The sequence below is a fragment of the Gigantopelta aegis genome, chromosome 6, assembly GCF_016097555.1.
Source record: "Gigantopelta aegis isolate Gae_Host chromosome 6, Gae_host_genome, whole genome shotgun sequence".
Taxonomy (NCBI): domain Eukaryota; kingdom Metazoa; phylum Mollusca; class Gastropoda; order Neomphalida; family Peltospiridae; genus Gigantopelta; species Gigantopelta aegis.
Window position 1 is genome coordinate 4,803,662 of NC_054704.1, and position 17,738 is coordinate 4,821,399.

Consider the following 17,738-nt stretch of genomic DNA (forward strand, 5'->3'; position numbering starts at 1 on the left):
GGGCCCCATTGAGACTCAATAACACAGACACATATCTGCAAGCTTGCGCATGTACACGAAAATCTTGATTTCATTTATCTACAATATAATTATTGTTTACTTAAAAAAAAAAAAATTCTACAAACAAAAAGGGCACTTGGACATTTTGAGGGCACTTGAACAATTTGGGGGGGGGGGGACGCGTCCCCCTGGTCCCCCCCCTTGGATCCGCCCATGGACGTATACTAACGCCAACTAAACAGCCGTTTAACATCGTTAAGAATTTCGATTATGTTCACTCTTACAACAAACGGCTTTATTTGAATAGAGTTTCATTTATCTGGAAATGTATTTCATTAAATGTTTATTTTGCACATTCACAAATCAATAATAGCACCACTGGTGCAATACTGTATAAAGAATGAACACTGGTGCAATACTGTATAAATAATAGCACCACTGGTGCAATACTGTATAAAGAATGAACACTGCGTATTCATACTGAACGCGACAGTCGATTTGTATCCACTTTTTGAAGATCATTGTGCACTTTCATCCTGCATGATGGCATTACGCGCAGACATCATGCCGAATGGGTGGGTCAGGAGGGTTGCGGGTCCGCCGAATATTGATCCTGGACTGGCTATAAATATCCTGTCTGTCTGGGTGACGTCATCATATCCTGTCATCGTTGACTTATCAGTGCGCTTTTCTGAACAAAAAGATAACAAACATTGTTGTTTTAGTAAGTCTGCTTTCTGTAAAACAAACTATGAAAGGTATACGTACATGTAGCTTTGTCAACAACACAAAATACAACAAGTAGTAGTAGCAAGGGATCGTTTGTATGCACCATCCCATAGACAGGCTAGCACATACCACAGTATTTGATACACCAGTTGTAGAGCACTGGCTGGAACCACTAATAGCCCAATGAGCCCAACGTGTAAGTGCTTCATAAAATTAGTAATATGCTTCAACCTATTTGGATATTGACATTAAATAATTTTCTCGGAGTGTTACTATTGACATGCATCAACAGTGCTACATCCATCGATGTGTCTGTCTTAAGCATACTCAACGAATTTCTCCAAGACCTTTCTTTCTAACCTATTATAGGTGGTATAATCACAGTCATTTGTGAATCTTCAGCTGAGAGTTATGCATTTCAAATAGGGTCCTAATTATAAGGAGGACTTGTTCGAAATATTTTTGAGTTACATTTGTATGTTACTTCCATCATGATATGCCCAAAATGCATTATTTTGGGTGCATGTTTTACAATGTTCACACCCATACGTACAAACCAAGCGGGCGCTGGCTGATATGACACATATGTGTATGGAAAGTATATTATCAAACCTTACAAAAATCGTCATTTGAATAAAGGTTTAGATATTAATTTTTTAACAAAATCAGCTTGTTTGAAAACTACCCAAATTACCCACTTTTGTCACATGAAAAACCCGGTGTATGAAAACCAAACCTCATTACTACGGAAGCGTATTAGTGCCACCTACTAATACGCTTCCGTACATTACAGATAAACGGTTTGCACTCCTGATGAAAAACCAAATGTAATTTTTTTAAATTATTCCTAAGTTATCATTAAGGTAGAAGACCACAGTTATTTGTGAATATTCAGCTGAGATTTATACATACCAGCCCATGGCAACCTAAATGCCCACCTGTGGTTTAAAAATAAAGAAAAATACAGCTATTTTTAGTCTCCAAAAATTACAAAAAGGGTCATAATCATAAAGAGGACTTATTTTAAATAGTTTTAGTCAAATGTCGGTGTTACTTGCATCATAATGTGTCCAAACTGTATGATTTTGGGTGCATTTTTGACAATGTTCACACCCACAGGGCCATACAGACGGGAGTTGGTGGTTACCACACATATATGTATGGACACTTTGCTCATCCACCTTACAAAAACCCTTATTTGATTAAAGGTTTAGCTATTTATCACAAAATCAGCATATTTGAAACTTACCCAAAAAGATCGCGTCCCACTTTTGTCACAAGTAAAAGCCGGCGTATGAATACCAAGTCTCGTTACAGCTAAACAGTTTGCACTGCTGATGATGAACCAATTGTCTCCTTGTCTATCACTAAGCTTAAGAATTAATTAGCCTTCAAACATGGGTCTGTGCAAAACCAACATTTCATTTCAACTTATTTCCGTGCTTATATCTAATTAAGGTTCAAGCACGCTGTCCTGGACATACACCTCAGCTATCTGGGCTGTCTGTCCAGGACAGTGGGTTAGTGGTTAGTGAGAGAGAAGAGGGTGTAGTGGTCTTACACCTACCCATTGAGTCGTTAAAACTCGTTCTGGGTGGGAGCCGGTACCAGGCTGCACACTCAGTACCTACCAGTCTTATGTCCGATGGCTTAACCACGACACCACTGAGGCCAACAAGCGAACTCTGTGCAACAGACTACACAAGGGAGCTAACTGTATAATATTACCAGGTGTTACAAGAGTTTAAAGCCCCAGTAACATATACACGATTTTTGCCCAGAGTGGCCACGAATAGCCCCGATCCTATCCTGCCACGGTTCTTCCCGAATTGTAGCCAGAATTGGCATGAATTAGCTACACTCGTGACCTCTCTACGACTACTCATAAAAAGGCCTGCCGATCAGCTAAGATTTCATTCTACTTTCCCAAGTTCAACGATTACACCCCGACTATCACGACTGTCCACGGTGCACCTTCGAATATGTACGATGTACTCACGACTCCTTTAAGAATGCGTCACGAATTGAAAATTCCAAGAATACTCCCGACAGTTTTGAACATGATCAAAACTGTCGGGTGCCTATCCAGACGTTCCAAGAATACTGAAGAATGACCAGGAAGCCGCTAGGGTCTCACTACACACGTCCAAAAATAACACCTATTTTTCAAGTCGTGGCCATTCGGGGAAACAATAGTGTATATATATGACTGGGGCTTTAAGGACAGATACATGTCCTTTGGACACAGCTATTATGATTGCCCATTCCAACGACTTGTTCCACTTACCCACTACAGTGACATAGTTGCACGGTAAAAAGGCCATCTGGATGCCGCTGTCGAAGTTTCCCAGCCCGTGTCTACACCAGGACGACGACCTGTCGCTGAGCAATGCGCGCTCCCCTTCCAAGTACTTGATAATGAGCTCTTCTGGCAGTCCTGGGTTCGAGTTCATCGACTGACTCGTCACCGTCTCCACGGACTCCTCGTTCCAGGGCGCGTAAATCTCCAGCCCGTCGTGCCTCGTGTGTAGCAGCCGGTCTTCCCTCTCCTCCCAGCGTCTGCACTGCCGCGTCTTTCTGTCGAGGACAATCCACTTCCAGATGTAGAGGACGTCGGGTTGTAGCAGTAGCTTGGCCATCCATGGACCCTCCTTGAGCGGATCTTGTCGAGCAAAGATGGCTTTCTGAGGATCCCAGTCACCGAGCAGCGACCCTGACCCGGTTATGGCGATGGTCTCCGCCGGTTTGCACACATAGTTTGTCCGTAGGATAACCCTGCAGGAGCTCGAGTTGAAGAACTGTTTGTCGTTCCCCCAGATCGTGTGAATCACGCCGTTTAGATCGGCCAGTCGTTTGCGTCTGCGGCCATACTTGGTATGTTCCCAGTACACGATTTTCTCCATCTCCTCGTGTTTGACGTTGTCCCGGAAGCGCCGCGGGTCGTCCTTCTCTATTCCTATCACTACCCAAGACCATTCCAACTCTGTGAACATCGGGATCAGAGCCGTCGCCTCCCAAAAGTCCTTCTTGAACGATTTTGACGCGTTGATTCGTCTGTCAAAATCCCAGTTGCCCAACTCCTTGCAGGATCCCAGAAGAGCCAGCCTCAAGTTGACGAACCTGTCGGTCGACTGGAAGACGTAGGACGGCACTCGGTGGTGTCTGAACACAATCCGGTTACACTTCCGCGGCAAGTGCATCTCTGCCTCATTATCTGGGTTCACTTCTTTAAAAGACATTCTGGGCTTTCCACCTTGTTCTACGAATCGGTTGCTTTTTTATGGTGATGATAATGGCAATGACGTCATCGGTGTAACGTAGCGACGTTAAATTGTTAGAACATGGTTGACTGCGATGGTTCTTGTGAAATTCTGAAAATATTAGCACTTTGAAAAGTATAATAATAAGTACATGGGTGTAAGAAATATAGGAAATATGTTCTTAGTCATCGTGATGAAAAAAAAGACTAAAGTTAGTAGTTAAAAATCAAACAAACAAATGAACAAAAAGAAAAAACAAGCGACGTGCAATACAGCAGTCTTGTCATAAAATACACCCTCCAACTAGAAATGCTTTTGTTGTATATACCATGAAGGAAGGAAGGAAGGAAATGTTTTATTTAACGACGCACTCAACACATTTTATTTACGGTTATATGACGTCAGACATATGGTTAAGGACCACACAGACATTGAGAGAGGAAACCCGCTGTCGCCACTTCATGGGCTACTCTTTTCGATTGGCAGCAGGGGATCTTTTATATGCACCATCCCACAGACAGGATAGTACATACCACGGCCTTTGTTACACCACTTGTGGATCACTGGCTGGAACAAGAAATATCCCAATTGGTCCACCGTTGGGTATCGATCCTGGACCGACCGCGCATCAAGCGAACACTTTACCACTGGGCTATGTCCCGCCCCTGTATATATCATGAAATGCTAAATTACATTTGGATAAAATATTTTAATTACTTTTGCATTCATATTCGTCACGGATTTATGTGTTTTGTGTTGTGTGTTGTTTCATTTTTGTTTGGTTTGTGTTTTTGTTTTCATCGTTGGTTGTTTGTTGGTGGTGGTGGTGATGGGGGTGATGGGGGTGGGGTTTCGCGTGTTTGTTTCTCTTTCTTTTCTTTTTCTTTTTCTTTTTTTTTGTTTGAGGGTGGTGGTGGTTGGGATATTTGTTTATTTGTTTTTAAAATTAATATATAGATTTATATATAGTTTACCCAACAATCAGATATGCAGAACTTCGAGAATAGACAGTATCCATTAAAGACATTGACGTTGTAGTTATTAGTGTAAAATGGTTACCATTAATTCAGCCTGTTTACCGGTATGTGTACGTAATTTATAGACTTGACTTGACTTGACTAGGTATTTAACGTATCCATATGCCTCTATGGTTTCGAACACGCCTATACCGAGTCCGGCTCCCGATAAGATCAGGGGTCTGACTCGGGACAGGAATCACCTAAGTAATAGGGTCAATTTAGATTTTTTTTTTAATTAACACCAAACAATGAAAAAAGGGGATTATTTATAACTGTTATTTATTTAATTTATATATATATATATATATCGTCGCTGAACTAAGAAAAACTCGTATGTGCAATTTTGGCGATTTTCACTTTTTTATTCTTTCATAAGCAGAAATCTATTATCTTTTTGTTGTCAAAACCTTGTACATGTCCAGGCAATGGAAAGTGTGGAAAATGTCAAATAAGTAAAACACGTATTTGAAAACCACTGTTTATCTGTTATGAAAACCTCGTATCTACCATCTGATTATTTTTATCCTCATCATATTTCAACCTTTTCTATCGGGTAAAGGTAAATTGTTAGTGACGAAAGTGTCTATATTGTATATATGTACATATTATGTATTCAGCTGGTGGTCAAGGAAAAACTATCATATCAGAAAAGAAGTGTAGGCCCACCAGGTATTTCCGTAATTAAGGTCCAAGCTTAAAAAAAACCATCTTGGAGAAAATAAAGGTTTATCTAAAATTTAAGTCTGGGACTTACATTAAGAAGCTGACAAAAATGTATCTATACATGGACATATAATAAAGGGGGAAAATTCCAAGTTAGGGTAGCAGCAGACAACATACATGTAATATCATTCAATGACAAGGCAACACATGTTTCAATACCATTATGTAGGACAGGAGGAACAGTTATTAATTTTAATTTTAAATGATGAAGGGCAGTGCTTATATATATTCTAGACATCTAGCTGTTTCATAGTTGAGGAAAGGGGAGGAGGTACACCCGACGCCTATAGATATAACTGGGTTATTTTAATGGATAGCTGATGTTTACTTCATTAAACATTTCAGTTTTTAGGTAAAGGATTCTTTGGGAAGCCACTGCACAGGTTTCACAATATCGAGTTATTATATACGCAAAAATTATGTATGGTTTATTTGTTTATTTTATTTTATTTCATTGTTATTGTTATTTATATAAAGAGAGCAAACATGATGATGCATTTTTATTTAAAGTTCTTTTAAAATCTCTCGTTATAAAATTTCCTCCAGTTACGCAGTAAATAAGATGTTATTTGTTAGCCCAGGGAACATTTCTATTAAAATAGTATTCGAATTCATGCCAATAGTCTTAAATGCGGCGAATGTTACTGTTTTTAAACCTATGGGCTTCATTTCATATGAATCCCAATAATCTTGGGATGAAGTAAATGTTGTTGAACCTATGAATCATGTCCCAGATTTTAAAAAATTTAGTTTATTCCGTGAGACAAGTATGTTCAGCTAAAACGAAATGTATTACTTTGAAAATATTTGTGGATAATATCTTAAAAGACACATTTTCTAAACCATTGATGGATATTCTTGTTAGTTAAATGGACAATGAACATTTTGTATACACATTATATCGTTATACACCCTAAAAAGTGGCAGACAGCCACCCTATAGGAAACCTACCATGTAACTTTTAAGATATAATATACAAGGTTTATTAAAACGCTGACACACCTAATCTATTGGTGACCCGGGGCCAGTTTCACAGATACATTTACTGTAACCATCTGTTAAGCAATCGCTAGTGAAAATGTTTTCTTTGGTCGTTTTTAAAAATAAATTCATTATTATGCCACATTCTTGAATGTAGCAGATAATACTAACGAACATTACAAATTGTCATTTCTAGAAAATACGGTTTTAAAATTTGACCCTTACATGTTGCAGCCTTGTCAAGAAAGTGTGTGGGGTGGAGGTGGAGAGGAGGATTTGTTGAACTGCTCCTGATTTAAGCGATTAAAAAACATATTGTCCGGAGAAGTGTTCTCTAATCATTGCTTACCACAGTCTAGGCCCCCGCCCCTGCACAATGTCCTGCATACGTACCTGAAGGTCACTTTCAATTTTGTTACCAACCTTTATGTTGTTGGCCCCTGACATGTTTATTTTATTAATTTTAATGAGGAATTTCTGGTCCAGCAAAGGGCACCTGGCCATGTGCGCGGTTAAAAACAGTTAAAAATTAGTACAAGTACACATGGCAAGTACGCTAACTGATTAAGGACCTCGTTCCATGAAGCGATCTTAGCGTTAAGATCACCTCAAGTATATAATATAGTTATTCACCTAAGGTGATCTTAGCACTAAGATTGTGTTGTGGAACAGGGCCCAGGACACAATTGAGACTGACAGTGTTTATAATATGATACACCTTACATGGCTAGATTTAAGTATCAGGATAATTTTAAAAACAATGTAGGTCTACTGGTCATACTAAATGAAGAAATTATTAATATGAAAAACTAGTAAGTAAAGTTTAATTAAAATTTTCACAGTAAAATACTCGTAAATGACATTTCTGTTATTCAGATTCAGTTATTGATAAATACTATTCATCAGTTTAAAATTACTTTATTCATAAAGTTATAGATCTTAAGAACCATTTGTTACACTGAATCAGCTTGTACCAAAACAGTTTTTTTCGTCTCCTGTAAAATATAAAACATTCAGATACGAGTTTTACTTAGTTCATATATATTATATGAAAATTATTTACGTACCTTGAGCACTAAGTTAGTGACTTTAATTCAGTTCCACACAAACTAATTACCAAACTAATTACTAGTATTGCGTTTGAACAACTAACTCAAGGGTTTTCAAGTAGTGAATCATTATTGATCATAATTATTGAAACCTTGATATAGGCATATATTGGCCAATCCCCAACCAGCATTATAATTGGGAATAAATATTGTTTAAACCATAAAACTGTAATATTATTAGTGTTAATAATAGCTTCTTCTTTTTTTCTAATGTTTGCTGAAGTTACTTCTTTATTTATTAAAAAAAAAGAGAAGAAAAAAAGAGAAGGAAACCTCAATATCCAACAACAAAATAAAAACCTTGGCTATTTAACTGAAAATGATGGTGCGGCAAATATTCGCAGGAATTGACACAGGCAAAAACATAATGGCTGGCGTTGCTGAAAAGGCCTTGAAGTTGATCCGAAATTTGCCTCGGGTCACCATCGGCAACATTAAAGGATTGCCGGGTTCCAATGTGAAGGTATAGAGTTAAATGTTGTCTTTTAAATAATGTCATTTGGACAATATTTAACTATAGAAGCGTGTTTGCAAGATCGAATAACATTATTGTGTCGTCTAATACGTTATCGCGAACGTCACGTGTGTTTCTCGTTACAAACTTAAAGTTGAAAATACTTGGACAAAATGTCAGACACACATTCCCCTCGATTCGTTTTTATCGATTAGTTTAAAATAATTTTAGTAAATTCATACCATCCATTGCACTTTTATCACAGACAGTGAGTCTCGCTCAATCATCAATGTGTTTAATATATTGTGGTGCCTTTGAATCTGATCATAGTAACTAATTCAGCCTAAAGTCACCTCTAGACTAGCCCTACATACAGCTTATAGTTCATCATTTTATCATAAAGTTCACCTTTAATAAATGCCATATAATTACTTCTAAACAATTTGATGTACACGTACAAAGAAAAAGACATGAACAAATATTTAAAATAATACAAACTGAGAGTGAACTAGTCACATTTCATGACTAGAAAGGTCATCAGGTAAATTGATGACAGTAACTTTACAAAAAAAATATTTAATTTACACCTCTCTGTCAATGTCAGTTTAATATAATTTTTAAAAAAGAATAATGAAATATCCATTTCCCAAATCAGGGCACAATATTTCACGCGGACCGCCGTTCTGTTCGTGTGTTGGTTACGCAAAATTAAATTTACGCGAACCGCAAATCGGTTACATCGCGACCTGTAGACGTTCAGAAATTAAAACTTGCAGGCTTCACGATTACAGTAAGTTTATTCATGCAGACATACTACTAGTATTCCAACAAATGTTTTAGACAGATTTTTAGATACTTGATGCGCGGCAACTCAGTAGACAATGGTATATTGCAACGGTTGTAACTTGCGACCAAAAGCTCAGTATAGAGTCGAGCCAAAAGTTTTAAAGAAATGTGCACGGACCGCTAAGGCGCCTAAATTATCTGCTGCTATTCTATCTCTAAAGGAATATATGTAGACATAATATTGGATTGCATATAATTTTACAAAGGTTGAAAACGGTTTTAACGTAAACAAAAATGCAAAAATGTCACAAATACTAACATCGCATAATGAGCTTTAAATAACAAACATTTGGAACGTCACTGTAGTATAGAAATACCAGCGATAAAGTGAAAGTAACATCGCCACCGCAAAATATCAGTGTCAAATTGTGGTCTTTCTTTTTGTGTTATTATAAGATTTATTTTTATTAATCTAATCATGCACCAATGAGTAGCCTGCTTTATAGTTCAGAGGAACTGGACATTTGTTGTTTGGGTTTTAGTATGCTGCACACTAAATTTTACATATCAGTGACAAATGGTAGCCTTTATTTGTTACTTATGAAAGAAAATTATTAGTCTAATCATGCACCAGGGAATGGGCATTTTTAGTCCTTTTACAATAGTATTAACGTCCGCAAGCTGCTAGGTTCTAGCATACGGTGGCCCGATGCCCGAGGACAGTGGTTTTTAGATTCGGGCAACTAAAAATTACTTTTTACGATCCCGATGGCAAGTGGTGAATAATAATAATAATAATAATAATAAATCTACAGAAAGGTTGCAAACATATATATGATTTACTGAACACTCAAACCACCATTCCAAAATCACAAATAAAATATTCTAAGGAAGGATATATCTATGATATATATGATTGGGAAAAATATTACATTCTACCCTTTAGATCTGTCAAAAGCACAACATTATCTTGGTTTCAGTATAAAATCATACACCGAATTCTTACAACTAACAAATTTCTAAATATGATTAATTATATTGATTCCAATGCCTGTAGTTTTTGCAACAAATCACCTGAAACCATACAACACCTTCTATTTGAATGTAGTTTAGTACATTCTCTGTGGAAAGCAATAGAAGAATGGATAAGAAATGAAACTGGAATTAATATCACTCTAAGCAGAGACATAGTTATGTTAGGCATGATCAACAACGAAAAAGGTGATTTTGTAAATTGGCTGACTATCAACATAAAATATTATATTTATAGAAAAATATATTTATTACAAAAATTGCAACTATGAAGCATTTCATAAGCAATGGACACCCTATAAAACACTCTTTGAAAGAATGTTTAATTAAAAATAATGCTTTGAAAGTTCACTTGGAAATAGAGTACTAATTAAAATGTCATTCTCTAATACTCTCTCAATATCCCCATAACTTCTTCATACTTATCTACTACTGTTGCACCGTGTGTGTGTGTGTGTCTCTCTCTCTCTCTCTCTCTCTCTCTCTCTCTCTCTCTCTCTCTCTCTCTCTCTCTCTCTCTCTCTCTCTCTCTCTCTCTCCCTTTCCGTCTTATAAATACCACAGAAGGCATTAACATATTTAAATAGCATATTTTGTTTAGATACTATTGTTTAAATATGTACTTTGTAAGGCAGTGACCACGGCTCCCCAATCTGTTCACTGTCTATGTTCTGGGGGCAATAAATCTTTAAAAAAAAAAAATAATAAAAAAAAAAAAAAAATCTACAACGCTACGATTGTACGAAAATAAAAGAAACATCTACAAGTCACTTCTTTCGATTTGCAAGCATTAAAGAAACTGTTTTATAAAACGTTTTGTTTTGTATTTTGTTTTAACTTTATGTTTGAGCTAAAAAATTATGTATTTAAAATATAATTTCAACGTAATTTTGAGGTAACCGATCAGGTAATCCACAGGTTACGCAAATATAGTTCACATAACTGAACAATTGGTTACCTAGGTAAAAACCATGTGAACCGACTTCCGGTTACCTCAGATTTCGAAATATTGTCCCCTGCAAATTCCCTTATTCATCTAGATACATATTACCCATATTTTGTCTATTTTTAATGACTTAAAAAAATGTATGCTGGGACAAAATAAATGTGCAGAATTAGAATTACTTAATGACAGTGTGTCATCATATATGTCCATATTACTAAAGGCGACACTACATGATTTGAGTGCCTTCGAGTCTTACGAGAAAAGCAATGAGAAATAGCTATTCAACAATTATAATGCACTCAGTGGAGGAAAAAAATGTCTTTCAAATTACTTCACAGTAAATGACTGTTTTGGTAGTGCTTTGGGTGTTTGAATTGTGATGTCACGTACAATAGTTCTGTTGTTTGCAATAAATCTGGTGAGAGTTGTGTCCCTTTGTTCAGTTCTCGAGAGACCAGTAGACTGGTTATGGCATCATAAACACTGTATGCTTTTACAAAATATATAAACTGTGATCTTGTTTGATTATTTGTATAAAGTAGAATGAATGAATGTTTAACGACACCCCAGCATGAAAAATACATCGGCTATTGGGTGTCAAACTATGGTAATGAAAACAAATAAAGTGATGATCAACATCAATATATAAGAATTCAAGATTCAAATAAAAACATTGTAAAGAACTGTGCAAAAATACAAACATCACAGATAGATACTGACTTTTACGCAAAATTTAAATTTTGTGCTGTATTGGCCATTCTCAAAGAGAATGTTACACCCCTGCACCACAGTGAGGTTACAGCACAGCACGCGCAGGGGTATAAAATAGATTACCTATATTTTTATGCAGTATTTTCTTAATTTATCTACCCGGTATTTTGTTATAATACTAAACTTACAGGATTGTGAATGCTATTTATTCTACCTCATTAAAATTACTGGTTTCCCTGTGTGGACCAAGCAGTAAAAGTGCTTAATGTCATAACAGGTACACTTAAATTTAAAATCGAAATTAACAATTACATTTAGAGTTGTGACCCTTGCTTGCTTGTTGTTACCTTTAGTTTGATCATTTTCGAAATTCACCCCTGACATTAAACATACAGGTAGATGATAGTGTCTAGTGATGTCATGTTTCATTGCAGAAAGATAGACGACGATCCTTTAAGAAAGGTCGCACTCATGGTCGAGGTCACAAGGGTCAGGGTCAAAGGAACACAATGCCAAGACTCGGGTTTGAGGGCGGACAGACACCGTTCTACCTCATCATACCCAAGGAGCCGTATTACAGAGGACACCAGTAAGTTATGATCTTGAGTGTTAATGTTGGTGTATAGTACTAAGAAAATCAGTACTAGTCTTAGTGGTGTAGTGGTTCAGCCGTCGGGCATAGGGCTGGTGGGTACTGGGCTTGTAGCCTGGTGGGTACTGGGCTTGTAGCCTGGTGGGTACTGGGCTTGTAGCCTGGTGGGTACTGGGCTTGTAGCCTGGTGGGTACTGGGCTTGTAGCCTGGTGGGTACTGGGCTTGTAGCCTGGTGGGTACTGGGCTTGTAGCCTGGTACTGGCTCCCACCCAGAGCAAGTGTAATGACTCACTGGGTAGGTGTAAGACCACTACACCGACTTCTCTCTCACTAACTACTAACAACTAACCATTAACCCACTGTCCTGGAGAGACAGCCCAGATAGCTGTGGTGTGAGCCCATGACAGCATGCTTGTACCTGAATTGAAAATAAGTATATGTACAGTTAAACATCGGTATACCGCCCTCTCCGCATATCTCCTAAAAAATGTATTTAAATTGATATAAATTTACCCCGTTTTACCCCCGTTCATCAGTATTTGCAAGCATATCAGTCAAAATAAAGAGGGCTGTAATATAGCATATTTTTGTCATTCTGTAACACAACTAGGCTACTTTGGGGCCGGTACTTACCTGAGTGGATATAATAAAACTCGTAAAAATGCCAAACTCATTAAAATGCCAGAATCGGTTGGGTCCCAAAGTGGGTGGTATAACAAGCTTTGACTAAATGAATGAAAAGGAAGTGAATTATGATGACACATTAAACATCCATTATCATAATGTTGCAGTATATATACTTGTTTCTGATCAATAATCACACCTGAATGGATCTCACTTATAATGTTTACAAAATGAACACTGCTATATTGCAGTTGTAATGTTCTGTGGGCATAAATAGGTGTTTGTTTAAGACTTTTTGCTGATAAATAGTGCTAAGAAAATTCAGTGTCAAGTATTCTATCTGAAACCGTGGTGCTTTTCAGCTTCCTGTTTTTTTAAAAGTATTTTCACCTTGGAGTTCGAAGGTAACATTTTTAGCTAGGCACACAGTGCACCTAAACTAAGAAAATAAAATGGGAGCAAATTTATTTTATTTTAGGAGCAAAATTTTTATTAATAAAAATGTAAAAATAAGAGTAATTTATTACACTCAAATGAACCTTTAAAATTGTTAGCAACTGTTTCAATGTTTTATTTTTCAAAGTATTTTAAAGTTATGCAGTACTGTTGCATGCGTATATTGCACTGTTTAGAAGCCAGTTATCATGTTTTTGATGTGTGCAATTGAATGCAGATGACCAGTATTTTGAAATATATAATGTGCAAAGTGTAAACATTCTTTACATACTGAAATCAACCGAACTTCATCAGTTTTAATAAACAAGATTACAAGTAGGTTTTGTGGAGTAATACTGAAGAGAGGGACAGTACTATGAGTAAATTAAAATGCAATGTACCTGTGTTACTTGTTACAAGTAAATGATTTTGGCTGTGTAATTGGTAGATGTAACTGAATAAATCACAATCTAGAATAATAGTCAAAGATCACTTCACACAATGCGACTTAAACTATACTCTTCAAAAGAAGAAACGCAAAACCACATTGTCGTAACATTTGGAGAATTGATTTAATTATTGAATGGTGAGTCCGATAATTACCAAATGTTGCAGGATTGTTCACAATTCACTCTAGTCCATTGTGAGTAAGTGATAGGACACACCACCAAGGTCAAGGTCATCTGGAGTCAATACCAGGTGTGGCCTCTGCGTGTGTTGACAACTGCCTGGCACCGCCTGCCCATTGAAGCAACCAGAGTACGGATGACGTCCCGGGGGATGGTGGCCCACTCGGCCTGCAAGGCTGCTGCCAGCTCGGGCAGGGTCTGGGGCTGTGGTTGTCGCTGTCGGAGGCGTCGGTCCAACTCGTCCCATAGATGCTCAATTGGGTTCAAATCCGGTGATATCGATGGCCAAGGAAGGACATTAATGTTGTTGTTCTGTAGGAAAGCCGTTGTGAGACGTGCTGTGTGAGGCCTGGCGTTGTCATGTTGGAACACTGCGTTGGCGTTGGCCATAACTGGAACAATGTGTGGCCGGAGGATCTGGTCAATGTAGCCCTTTGCATTCAGGTTGCCCTGCACGTGGACCAGGTCAGTTCTGCCAGTGTGTGAGATGGCTGCCCACACCATGACCCTACCCCCGCCGAATCTGTCCACTTCCTGCATGCAGTTTGCCGCATAACGTTCACCACGATGCCTATACACGCGACATCTTCCATCATGACGTCGGAGCAGAAATCGGGACTCGTCACTGAACCACACCTGTCTCCATCGCAGTTGAGGCCATTGTCGATGAATCTGGCACCACTGCAGTCGGAGTCGACGGTGTTGTGGTGTTAAGATGACACCTCGAACTGGACGTCTGGCACGAATTCCTACCTCACATAGGCGGTTCCGTACGGTCTGGTCGGATATCCTGCGCAAACCTGGTATTGCTGCGGCTGTGGAGGTGGCAGTAGTCAATCGTTCCCGAAGGTGGCGTACCCGGATGTAGCGGTCCTGCCCGGGGGTAGTGACCCGTGGTCGACCGGATCTAGGGAGGTCACGTGTTGATCCATGTTGCTGCTAACAGTCCCATAGTCTGGAGATGGTGCTTGGGGACACATGGAATACCCTGGCAACGGCCGTTCTGGATTCGCCTGCGTCTAGTCGGCCGATGGCATTGTTTCTCTGCGGTTCACTGAGACGTGGCATGTCCTGGATTGTCAACTGTCGGCCAGATACAGAGGCCAGGCAAGCGAACACCCTGCACTTTTATACTGTCGGTGTTCATGTTGCACGTGCAGACAACGCACGTGCAGTGGTGACATGGTTTGCACGTGGCTGCGTTTTTGCGAATATTCACATTTTGATACTTTATTTTACAGTAGCTGCGTTTTATCGAATGTAACCGTGGGAATGTGTTTGGGACATGCAATGACCTTATATTCACAAAGCATGAACCGGTAGGAAACATAAAATCGGAGTTATAACCCATTTGTACCCTTTTGCATTTCTTTTTTTGAAGAGTATATTTATTTAGGTACAAATGTCAAATTATGGTCACATTTTGGACTAAATAGTTACTAATTTGATCCCTGGGGCTTCTTGCATTTTTTGTTCGCCTAACTGCAAAAGAATAAAGGTAGTCATTTTAACTGGAAAGGTATACATGAGACCTGTAATATTTGTCCACATCATGCAAACCGTTGTTCTGTTTGTGTGTGGGTTACACAACTTTAAATTCAGACAAACCGGCAGTGGGTTACATGGTGAAGTGTTATACAATGAAACCCCTCTAAACCGGACACCCTTGGTACCAATAAAAATGTCTGGTATTAAGAGGGATCCAGTTTAGAGAGGTTACGTTCTGTACTGGTTTTTAAAAAGAGACTGTAAAACGTCTGGTTTTGAGGGAATTCCGGTTTACAGAGGGTCCCGTTTTGAGAGGTTTCACTGTATATTGAAAAAGGAAAAGTTAACAACTTAGGATCACCCAAATTTTAATAACGTATTCTAAACATGTAACATTATCTCATAAATGGTAAAATCAGATTGTTCAAATACATTTTGAATGTCATTGTAGTTCAGAATCAGAGTACAAGTGTGTTAGGACTATATTACAACTGGTTGGTTATGAAAATTATTATAATTCATGCAACGAAACAATTGGTTACCTAGGTGAACTTTTCTTTTTAAATGAAGTGAACTGACTTCTATTTACTTTGAATAGTTGTCCCCTTCACTTGGTAATTACAAGATTTGACTACCCCATTTCAGTTAAAATAATCCACAAGTTATCTCCCTTCAATCTTAAAACAGGAAACTGGAACCACTTGCTCAAACTTTAGGATATTGACTGCACTACTAGAGCTGGGCGGTAGTGAAATTTGAGGTTCAGCATTGATATTGGTATTTTTGGGGTGATTTACCTTGGTATTGGTACAGTATTCGGTATTGACCCAATACCGATGTGGAGTGATGCAAAACATTTTGCAAAACCCAGTTATTTTCCAACAAAACATCAATTATTAATTAAAATATTTTTGCCAAATTAAAATAAAATTTGCCAATTATTCCTAAAATTCACAATTGGTGAATTTGGCGATTGGCAAAGCTAGCCCTGCGATATTTGCGGTATACTCGGCTTTGAATGCATGCCTGAGTTAAGGCTCACCCGCTAATTTCATCTAAATAAAATTAACTTCTATACACAAGGCTCTTGTCTAATTTATACTCAACCTATTTTGCGATCATGAGATGTATTGTTAGTGCTTTACTAAGTTGGCGGGAAACATTTTTCAATTCTGAAATTTCGGTATTTGAAATTTGCTCGGTACGGTAAATTGGTATTGACATGATACCGATATACACAGCTCTGAGCGACATCTTATTAAAATTCTTGATAACATTAAGTAGACAGTTGTAATTAGGGCTTGCACTGAGGGACTTTTTATACACCCATCTATGATGGGTCGTATTATATACAAGCCATAGGATTTCAAATTTCATGGGAAACACTTTTTGGGTTCTGTGCCCTGAGATCATGGGAACCCATCGGAAGCTGTTTAATTTAGGTTCCATGAAAACAAGTTATGGGAACCCATTTCTTATACCATATTAGCCAACTGACTGGGGTTTTTTTTACATCAAATATTTTTAATATATATATATATATGGGGGTTTTGGTTTTTTTTTTTTTAAGCCAGCAGTAATCTTTATTTTTCAATATATTTATAACTGTTCGATCTCTATCACTGACTTTTCTGTCAGATTAGTGTAATGTTATATGAAGATTATGATGCACCTTTAATTCCACCTGCTGCGGTGATGTATGTGTATATACATGTATATATATTCTTTATTCCTCTTGTAGAGAGTTTGAACAGTACAGATTATCATACATACATAATACATAAAAAATAATGTCCCAAGCTACCAATTATCCAACGCACAAACCTGTTGAAAAAGACACCTTTTCAAACTCAATATTTTAAACACAGTCGCGCCTCTTCCCCTCCCCTCCCCTCCACATTACATACGCATGCTGTTCTGACTGACAGCTACATAAATATAACAGTTTACGTCATTTCTGCCCTTAATGAAAAGATAGGAAATTGTGGAGCTTATTCGATTGTACATGTACAATAGGAAGAAGGATGTCGAAAATCACAACTTTTTTTGTATCGTACTAAACGAATGGCCCCTTAAAAAAAAAAAAATTGGGCAATTTCATAAGCATCTCACTTGTAATGGTCACTGCAAACTTTACATCTAACAGATATCAGATCGTTATCGACTGCATTGACTTCGACTTCAAAATCGCCACTAAATGGCCATTTTAAAAACGTTTT

General features: G+C 37.9%; 2 protein-coding genes across 3 annotated transcripts in view; one reads left to right on the forward strand and one right to left on the reverse strand.

Moving 5' to 3' along the window:
* Positions 1 to 298: 298 nt before the first annotated feature.
* LOC121374934 lies at positions 299 to 4,030 on the reverse strand. Its single transcript, XM_041502074.1, has 2 exons — positions 3,017 to 4,030; positions 299 to 691 (listed from the first exon to the last, which is right to left on the reverse strand). The coding sequence occupies exons 1-2, from the start codon at positions 3,966 to 3,968 to the stop codon at positions 519 to 521; spliced, it is 1,125 nt and encodes a 374-aa protein (XP_041358008.1). The 5' UTR covers positions 3,969 to 4,030; the 3' UTR covers positions 299 to 518.
* Positions 4,031 to 4,149: 119 nt separating this feature from the next.
* LOC121374935 (39S ribosomal protein L15, mitochondrial-like) overlaps positions 4,150 to 17,738 on the forward strand; it is a 30,033-nt gene continuing 16,444 nt past the window's right edge. The window contains exons 1-2 of one of the 2 annotated variants that reach the window (XM_041502076.1): positions 4,150 to 4,200; positions 12,185 to 12,339. In XM_041502076.1, coding sequence (XP_041358010.1) covers positions 4,165 to 4,200; positions 12,185 to 12,339 — 191 coding nt within the window. In that variant the 5' untranslated portion in view covers positions 4,150 to 4,164. Of the gene's footprint in view, positions 4,201 to 8,134; positions 8,285 to 12,184; positions 12,340 to 17,738 lie in introns of those variants that run through there. The other variant, XM_041502075.1, reaches the window with a different exon arrangement.